We start from the raw sequence: 10,580 nt of genomic DNA, 5'->3' as shown, positions 1-10,580 counted from the left end.
CAAAAATGGTAGAATTTCCTCATTTTTATGGCTGAATGATATTCCATTGCTTTGCTCATAACTTCTTTATCCATTTATCCATTGATGTATGCTTAGCTTCTTTCCATGTCTTGACTACTGTAAATAATGCTGCTATGAACATGGGGGTGCAGATTATCTTTTTGAGTTACTGTTTTCACTTCCTTTGGATATATTCCCAGGAGTTGAATTGCTGGATCATATGGTGGTTCTGTTTTTAGTTTTTTGAAGATCCTCCATACGTTTTTGAGAGGATTTTCTTGTGTAGTGACTGGGTTCCCTGTGGATGGGTGCCATCAGTTCTGTGGAGGTTTGCCCATCTCGTTTGACTGGGGGAGGGAATTGGAGTCAGAGGAACTAAGGCTTCTGTTTTGGACAAGAAATCATGCTAAGATAGCTTAGTGGTGATAGCTCTTTCTGTCTCCTCTTCCTTTCCATAATTTTCCTCCTATTATGAGGAGTCAGTAGAGCCTGACTTAGAAGGTAAGCCTGGGATTCCTGCCCAGAAATCTCCCCAGAGCTGCCTTCCCCTCCTGGTTCTTCAGAACTGTAGATAAGGTGCTTTAGCAGCGGGGTCACCACACTGTACTGCACTGACAGCACTTGCTCCAGGGCTGAGTCAGAAGCTGAAGTCATGTACCTTGAAAGGAATTGCACAAAGGAGTAAACTGAGCTCAGGACAACGGTCACAATGCTGTTGGCAGCCACAGTCCATCCCATCCCAGACTCTGCAAAAAGTGTCCTCAGAGCTAAATCAACCACTAAGGGTAGAAACATCTAGAAATGACTGAATTATCAGTGAGAAGTCAGTCATTTCTGCCTTCAAACACCTCCATACATGAGTGATCTTACACAGAACATTATAGGAGCTGCCCTGAGGAAAAAGGAGGTTCTGCAGTATATCAAGTGCTACAGGTCAGAACTGAAAACAATTTCATACATTTCTGTAGCACTTCATACTTTTGAAAGTGTCTTTCCTTAATAGTTACTATGATAATGAGGATTTTTTTCTCTTCTTTTCCCTGTATATACAACTATATGTTCCCACCTTGTGATGACTGTTTCTTATAAAACTGTACGCTAGTCCAATAATGCTGTCACTCTCCCTAACATTTATGGCTCTGGGAATTACCCCAGAATCACAGCACATTATTTTTATAATGCTTAGTGGAATAAACATGTGTCCTTTTAGATGTGTTTTTCTTTGGTTTAGAAAAGAAACCAAGCTTTGTAAATAAAGTGAAAGATAAAGATGTGTTTAGCACAAGATGTGAATCCAAAATAATAAGATTAAATTTGGATGCATCTTGTTAAGTGTCACTGGGAGTATTTCCCAAAGAAGCAATAAATTTTTTTTGGTTGTTGCTGCAATTGTGCTATTATCATTGGAACATTCTTTGTGGGTTCTGGTGTGCTTGGTTAAAAAGATATTCATTTCACTGTCATTTTTTATCTTTTAATTTAGCCCTCCTAACATTTCTGTGAAGTAGGTGGGAGAAATCTTATCATACCCTTATGGCAAATGAGGAAACTGAGACAAAGAGAGCTGAAGAGATTTGTCCACAGGCTCAGGTGAGCTCTCCTGGACAATTCCTTATCCTTTCCCGCCCCTGACTTCACTTCAAGTAACAAGCAGGTGAAAAAAGTATAGAGCAATTTGTGCAAATCCATCTCCAGCTCACTAGTAGAGAACACAGACCATTAGTTACTCTGTTTCCTGGTAAGCAAGGACTCATCAACTAGAGCTGTTTATGTTTGATAGAAACATGGTAGAAAAGAGCATGAGGTTTCAAGTCAGTAAGACTTGGTTTACATTATGGCTCATTCTTAGCTTGTTCTGGGAACTTTGAGAAAGTACCTGGTTACTCCTGAAACTCAGGTTAATATCCGAAAATGAGGTTAATAATATTTCTCTTGTGGTGTGACATATACTAAAATTGAGCTTGATTGTGTAAAGCTGTTGCTGTATAGTAGGTGCCTAATAAATATTTACAGCACAAATAAGCTTTGGAGACATCATCTTCCAGTAGGAAAGAGAAATGGCATCTGTTTCAAGGATGATATGTTTTATTTTTTTGTCTAACACTGAATAAAAGTCTACCAAAGGCTCTCTGATTTCCTTTTGAGGACTGCCAAATCATAGGTTAATGAAAGTATGAAAATCTTTAGTCCTTGTACAAGCTTATTTTTTAGAGTTAGACAATTGAGCCTTCGGAAAGAAAATGGATTTTTAAAAATAATTCACACATCTAGTCCACAGCAGAGCCAGAACTAGAACCCAGGCCTTCTGAATTCCAGTACAATTCTTTCCTGCTACCTTGCAGTGCTCTGTTCTACAGACCAAGGTTACTTTAGAGTGAAAAATACCCTACATTTACTTTCCGGAGGTGTAGCAATGACATACCTGAAAACTCCTGAACCATAAAGGATGGTGACCACAAGAAAATGAGATGAGCAGGTAGAGAAGATCTTGCTCTGACCCGTGGCAGAGTTGATCCCCACAGCTGTCATGATACGGGTGTAGGATCCCAGCAATAGGACAAGGGTACCAAGGCCCAGGACCACCATGGTGGTCAGGATGGAGGCAATGTTAAAGTAGGGCTCAGAACAGATCAACACTAGCACTGGGGCAAGCTCGCAGGCAAAACTGTGAATGAGGTTGGGGCTTCACAAGTGATGTTGAGCAAGGAGGATGGTGTTAACAAGGTCCATCCCCATTCCTATGGCCCAGGATGCTCCCACCAGGCCAGTACACACCTTTTTGTTCATAGCCACCACATACAGCACTGGGTGGCACATGGCCTGGAACTGGTCACAGGCCATGACTGAAAGAAGGCAAGCTTCAGTGGCCCTGGAAAATACGACCAAGGAGATCTGGGTGAAACACTGAAGGAGCGTTATAGTCTTCCACTTGGAAAGAAGGTTCTCTAGCAGCTTAGGCATGATTGAGGAATAGAAAGCATCCAGGAAGGAGACGTGACTGAGGAAGAAGTACATGGGGGTGCAGAGATGGCAACTAGTCCTGATCACCAGCAGCATCAGCAGGTTTCCTGTTAGGGAACCCTGTAAATCACCAGTAATATTACAAATAGTACTACCTGGATCTGAGGGTTGTTGAGTAGTCCTAGGAGAACAAACGCAGTGACTGTGGTTATGTTGCCAACTTCCATGGAACATTTGAGTTTCCCTTCAGAGGGACAAGAACAGAAAAGAATGCTCAAATGTGTTATGAGTCCCAGAGCATGGCTGGGGATGAGGCATTATGAATAAAGCTTTAGGGCTGACCCAGGACAGATCGTGTAGCAGAGGCAACCTTGTCATGTCAGACCTCATCAACCCTTCCCAGCTCAGGGCAATAATCTATTGCCTAAGGTGGAGAAGTGGAAAGGAAGAGTGTAGAGAATCAAACCTAGAAAGAAAGGAGAAGAGAAAAGAGATTATTCAGATTGGAGAAGGAAAAGAAGGGAGTTGGAAATAGATTCCAGAGCACTGAGAAGTGCTGTTCTTCAGTTCCAAAAGGAACTGAGTTCAAACCACAGGGAGGCTTACTGGCATAGTGAGTAAGCAATAAACATTTTGGCTGACCATCTGGCTGATAGACCACGATGCATGCCTGAATGATTGGTAGAGGTATTGTGACACCTGATGATGGCGCAATACTTTTCTCTGACATTGTAAGTTCATGAATAAGTCACTTGGGTTTCTCATTAAAAAAAAACAAACAAACAACAATCTGGGAAAACTAGATGGTTTATAAAGTCCTTTTCAGCTTAGAAATTCTAAAGGTTGGGGGACAATCTTCCTTGGGTATCTCTGGTACTAAATGGAAATCTCTCCTTCTGTGTCAACCCAAGAAGAAGTGGCACATGAGTAGTCTGGTTTCATGGAAGCCAGGCAGGAGCATGCCCTCAAATTGGAGGGGAGAGCTGTGCACATCAGTTACTCCAAGGGCTTCCCATTCCAGGATATCTTTGAATTTATAATGTCCACTTGTTTGCACTGTAATCTCAGGACTTAACATGAGAGTCCATGAAGACTGTGCTGAAGGTGCTATGGAAGATGGTGGAGTAGAAGGATGTGTACTTACTCCTTCTTACGAGAGCACTGGAATCACAGCTAACTGCTGAACAATCATGGACAGGAAGACACTGGAACTCACCAAAAAAGACACCCCACATTCAAAAACAAAGGAGAAGCCAGAGTGAGATGGTAGGAGGGGTGCAATCACAATAAAATCAAATCCCATAACTGCTTGGTAGGTGACTCACAAACCGGAGAACACTTATACCACAGAAGTCCACCCACTGGAGTGAAGGTTCTGAGCCACACGTCAGGCTTCCCAACCTTGGGGTTTGGCAATGGGAGGAGAAATTCCTAGAGAATCAGACTTTGAAGGCCAACGAGAATTGACTGCAGGACTTTGACAGGACTGGGGGAAACAGAGACTCCACTCTTGGAGGGCACACACAAACTAGTGTGTGCATCAAGACCCAGGGGAAGGAGCAGTGACCCCATAGGAAACTGAACCAGACCTACCTGCTAGAGTTGGAGGGTCTCCTGCAGAGGTGGGGGGTGGCTTTGGCTCACCATGAGGACAAGGACACTGGCAACAGAAGTTTTAGGAAGTAATTCTTGGCGTGAGCCCTCCCAGAGTCTGCAATTAGCCCCACCATAGAGTGGGGTAGGCTCCAGTGGTGGGCTGCCTCAGGCCAAACAACCAATGGGGAGGGAACCCAGCCCCACCCATCAGCAGACAAGTGGATTAAAGTTTTACTGAGCTTTGCCCATAAGAGCAACAGCCAGCTCTACCCACCACCAGTCCCTCCCATTAGGAAGCTTGCACAAGCCACTTAGATAGCCTCATCCACCAGAGGGCAGACAGCAGAAGCAAGAGGAACTACAGTCTGTCAGCCTGTGGGAAAAAAACCACATCCACAGAAAGAGAGACAAAATGAAAATGCAGAGGACTATGTACCAGATGAAGGAAGAAGATACAATTCCAGAAAAACAACTAAATGAAGTGGAGATAGGCAACTTTGCAGAAAAAGAATTCAGAATAATGACAGTGAAGATGATCCAGGACCTCGGAAAAAGAATGGAGGTAAAGATCGAGAAGACGTCAGAAATGTTTAACAAAGACCTACAAAAATTAAAGACCAAACAAACACCTAGAAAAGTTAAAGAATAAACAGAGAGGAACAATACAATAACTGAAATGAAAACTACACTAGAAGGAATCAATAGAAGAATAATTGAGGCAGAAGAAAGGATAAGTGACCTGGAAGACAGAATGGTGGAATTCACTGCCATGGAACAGAATAAAGATAAAAGAATGAAAAGAAATTAAGACAGCTTAAGAGACCTCTGGGACAACATTAAACACAACAACATTTGCATTATAGGGGTCCCAGAAGGAGAAGAGAGAGAGAAAGGACCCGAGAAAGTATTTGAAGAGATTATAGTCAAAAAATTCCCTAACATGGGAAAGGAAATAGCCACCCAAGTCCAAGAAGCTCAGAGAGTCTCAAGCAAGATAAATCCAAGGAGAATCACACTGATACACATAGTAATCAAATTGACAAAAATAAAAGACAAAGAAAAATTATTGAAAGCAGCAAGGGAAAAATGACAAATAACATACAAGGGAGCTCCCATAAGGTTAACAGCTGATTTCTCAGCAGAAACTCTAGAAGCCAGAAGGGAGTGGCACAATATACTTAAAGTGATGAAAGGGAAGAACTTACAACCAAGGTTACTCTACCTGGCAAGGATCTCATTGAGATTCGATGGAGAAATCAAAAGATTGACAGACAAGCAAAAGCTTAGATAATTCAGCACCAACAAACCAGCTTTACAACAAATGCTAAAGGAACGTCTCTAAGTGGGAAACACAGGAGAAGAAAAGGACCTACAATAACAAACCCATAACAATTAAGAAAATGGTAATAGGAACATACATATTGATAATTACCTTAAACGTGAATGGATTAAATGCTCCCACCAAAATACCCAGGGTCGCTGAATGGATACAAAAACAAGACGCATATGTATGCTGTCTACAAGAGACCCACTTCAGACCTAGGGACACACACAGACTGAAAGTGAGGGGATGGAAAAAGATATTCCATGCAAATGGAAATCAAAAGAAAGCTGGAGTAGCAATACCCATATCAGACAAAATAGACTTTAAAATAAAGAATGTTACAAGAGACAAGGAAGGACACTGCATAATGATCAAGGGATCAATCTAAGAAGAGGATACAACAATTATAAATATATATGCCCCCAACACAGAAGCACCTCGATACATAAGGCAATGGCTAATTGCTATAAAAAAGGAAATCGACAGTAACACAATAATTGTGGGAGACTTTAACACCTCATTTACACCAATGGACAGAATATCCAGACAGAAAATTAATAAGGAAACACAAGTTTTAAATGACACAATAGACCCTATAGATTTAATTGATATTTATAGGACATTCCATCCAAAAACAGCAGATTACACTTTCTCAAGTGCACATGGAACATTCTCCAGGAGAGGTCACATCTTGGGTCACAAATCAAGCTATGGTAAATTTAAGAATACTGAAATCATATCAAGCATCTTTTCTGACCACAACTCTATGAGATCAGAAATCAATTACAGGGAAAAAAGTAAAAAACACAAACACGTGGAGGCTAAACATTACATTACTAAATAACCAAGAGATCACTGAAGAAATAAAGAGGAAATCAAAAAATACCTAGAGACAAATGACAATGAAAACAACACGATCCAAAACCTATGGGATGTAGCCAAAGCAGTTCTAAGTGGGAAGTTTATAGCTATACAAGCCTACCTCAAGAAACAAGAAAAATCTCAGATAAACAATCTAACATTACACCTAAAGGAACTAGAGAAAGAAGAATAAAGAGAACACAAAGTTAGTAGAAGGAAAGAAATCATAAAGATCACAGCAGAAATAAATGCAATAGAAACAAAGAAAACAATAGCAAAGATCAATAAAACTAAAAGTTGGTTCTTTGAGAAGGTAAACAAAATTGATAAACCTTTAGCCAGACTCATCAAGTAAAAGATGGAGAGAACTGGGCTTCCCTGGTGGCGCAGTGGTTGAGAGTCCGCCTGCCGATGCAGGGGATGCGGGTTCGTGCCCCGGTCCGGGAAGATCCCACGTGCCGTGGAGCGGCTGGGCTTGTGAGCCATGGCTGCTGAGCCTGCGCGTCCGGAGCCTGTGCTCCCCAACGGGAGGACCACAACAGTGAGAAGCCCGCGTATCGCAAAAAAAAAAAAAAAAAAAAAAGATGGAGAGGACTCAAAACAATAACAATAGAAATGAAAAAGGAGAAGTTATAACGGACATTACAGAAATACAAAGCAGCCTAAGAGACTACTACAAGCAACACTATGCCAATGAAATGGACAACCTGGAAAGATGGACAAATTCTTAGAAAGGTATAAGCTTCAAAGACTGAACAAGGAAGAAATAGAAAATATGATGAGACCAACTGAACAAGGAAGAAAGAGAAAATATGATCAGACCAATCACCAGTAATGAAATTGAAACTGTGATTAAAAATCTTCCACCAAGCAAAAGTCCAGGATCAGATTGCTTCACAGGTGAATTCTATTGACTATTTAGAGAAGAGCTAATGCCTACCCTTCTCAAAGTCTGCCAGAAAATTGCAGAGGAAGGAACACTCCTAAACTCAATCTATGAGGCCCCCATCACTATGATACCAAAACCAGACAGAGATACTACAAAAAAAGAAAATTACTGTATATTAATATATTACTGATGAATATAGATGCAAAAATCCTCAACAAAATACTAGCAAACAGAATCCAACAACACATTGAAAGGATCATACACCATGATCAAGTGGGATTTAACACAGGGATGCAAGGGTTCTCCAATATATGCAAATCAATCAATGTGATACACCATATTAACAAACTGAAGAATAAAAACTATATAATCATCTCAATAGATGCAGAAAAAGCTTCTGACAAAATTCAACACCAATTTATGATAAAAACTCTCCAGAAAGTTTACAGGGAACATACCTCAACATAATAAAGGCATATATGACAAAACCACAGCAAACATCACTCTCAATGGTGAAAAACTGAAAGCATTTCCTCTAAGATCAGGAACAAGACAAGAATGTCCACTCTCACCACTATTATTCAACATAGTTTTGGGAGTCCTAGCCATGGTAATCAGAGAAGAAAAAGAGATAAAAGGAAAGAAATTGGAAAAGAAGTAAAACTGTTACTGTTTGCAGATGACATGATAGTATACATAGAGAATCCTAAAGATGCTACCAGAAAACTAGGAGAGCTAATCAATGAATTTGGTAAGGTAGCAAGATACAAAATTAATGCACAGAAATCTCTTGTATTCCTATACATTAATGATGAAAAATCTGAAAGAGAAATTAAGGAAACACTCCCATTTACCATTTCAATAAAAAGAATAAAATACCTAGGAATAAACCTACCTAGGGAGATAAAAGACCTGTATGCAGAAAACTATAAGACACTGATGAAAGAAATTAAAGATGATACAAACAGATGGAGAGATATACCATGTTCTTGAATTGGAAGAATCAACATTGTGAAAATGACTATACTACTGAAAGCAATCTACAGATTCAATGCAATCCCTATCAAACTACCACTGGCATTTTTCACAGAACTAGAACAAAAAACTGCACCATTTGTATGGAAACACAAAAGACCCCGAATAGCCAAAGCAGTCTTGAGAAAGAAAAATGGAGCTGGAGGAATCAGATTCCCTGACTTCAGCCTATGCTACAAAGCTACAGTAATCAAGACAGTATGGTACTGGCACAAAAACAGAAATATAGACCAATGGAACAGGATAGAAAGCCCAGAGATAAACCCACGCACATATGATCATCTTATCTTTGATAAAGGAGGCAAGAATATACAATGGAGAAAAGACAGCCTCTTCAATTAGTTGTGCTGGGAAAACTGGACAGCTACATGTAAAAGAATGAAATTAGAACACTCCTTAACATTACACACAAAAATAAACTTAAAATGGATTAAAGACCTAAATGTAAGGCCAGACACTATCAAACTCTAGTGGAAAACATAGGCAGAACACTCTATGACATAAATCACAGCAAGATCCTTTTTGACCCACCTCCTAGAGAAATGAAAATAAAAACAAAAATAAACAAGTGGGACCTAATGAAGCTTAAAAGCTTTTACACAGCAAAGGAAACCATAAACAAGAAGAAAAGACAAGCCTCAGAATGGGAGAAAATATTTGCAAATGAATCAATGGACAAAGGATTAATCTCCAAAATATATAAACAGCTCATGCAGCTCAATATTAAAAAAACAAACATCCCAATCCAAAAATGGGCAGAAGACCAAAATAGACATTTCTCTAAAGAAGACATACAGATGGCCAAGAAGCACATGAAAAGCTGCTTAGCATCACTAATTATTAGAGAAATGCAAAACCAAACTACAATGAGGTATCACCTCACAGCAGTTAGAATGGGCATCATCAGAAAATGTACAAAGAAGAAATGCTGGAGAGGGTGTGGAGAAATGGGAACCCTCTTGCACTGTTGGTGGGAATGTAAATTGATACAGCCACTATGGAGAACAGTATGGAAGTTCCTTAAAAGACTAAAAATTGAATTACTATATGATCCAGCAATCCCACTACTGGGTATATACCCAGAGAAAACCATAATTCAATAAGACATATGCACCCCAATGTTCATTGCAGCACTATTTACAATAGCCAGGTCATGGAAGCAACCTAAATGCCCATCGACAGACGAATGGATAAAGAAGATGTGGTACATATATACAATGGAATATTACTCAGCCATAAAAAGGAACGAAATTGGGTCATTTGTAGAGACGTGGGTGGATCTAGAGATAGTCATACAGAGTGAAGTAAGTCAGAAAGAGAAAAACAAATATCGTATATTAATGCATATAAGTGCAACCTAGATAAATGGTACAGATGAACTGGTTTGCAGGACAGGAATAAAGATGCAGGTGTAGAAAATGGACTTGAGGACACGGGGAGGGGGAATTGTAAGCTGTGATGAAGTGAGAGAGTAGCATTGACATATATACACTACTCAGTGTAAAATAGGTAGCTAGTGGGAAGAAGCTGCACCGCACGGGGAGATCAGCTCAGTGCTTTGTGACCACCTAGAGGGGAGGGAGAGGCAAGGGGAGGGGCTATGGGGACATATGTATACATATAGCAGATTCACTTTGTTGTACAGCCGAAACTAACACAACACTGTAAAGCAATTATACTCCAATAAAGATGCTGAAGAAAAAAAATACTGCACTGTATACTGAAAAAGAAAAAGATGAAGAGAGTAGCTTCATATTCATGGGTCGATGTCCTTTTCTGCCTGGATAAGTGAAGAATTGAGCCAGAGAGAGGAGTAGAGACAGATGGCAGGGCACAGGAAGTGAAGTAGGGGTAGAGTGACAACAGAGGAGAGGCCTGCAAACCAAGATCTGGTTTAATAAAAATTTGTGAGTA

General features: G+C 40.2%; 1 protein-coding gene across 1 annotated transcript; it reads right to left on the bottom strand.

Moving 5' to 3' along the window:
* Window positions 1-494: 494 nt before the first annotated feature.
* LOC131767224 (olfactory receptor 8S1-like) lies at window positions 495-3,188 on the bottom strand. The gene is given in 4 exon segments (XM_059082442.1): window positions 495-563; window positions 565-658; window positions 2,423-3,080; window positions 3,083-3,188. Coding segments are annotated over 4 exon segments (927 nt in total).
* Window positions 3,189-10,580: the final 7,392 nt, after the last annotated feature.

Source organism: Kogia breviceps, chromosome 12 (assembly GCF_026419965.1).
Source record: "Kogia breviceps isolate mKogBre1 chromosome 12, mKogBre1 haplotype 1, whole genome shotgun sequence".
NCBI lineage: Eukaryota > Metazoa > Chordata > Mammalia > Artiodactyla > Physeteridae > Kogia > Kogia breviceps.
Note: the sequence above shows the minus strand (reverse complement) of the source record. Positions and strands in the feature narration are given on the sequence as shown.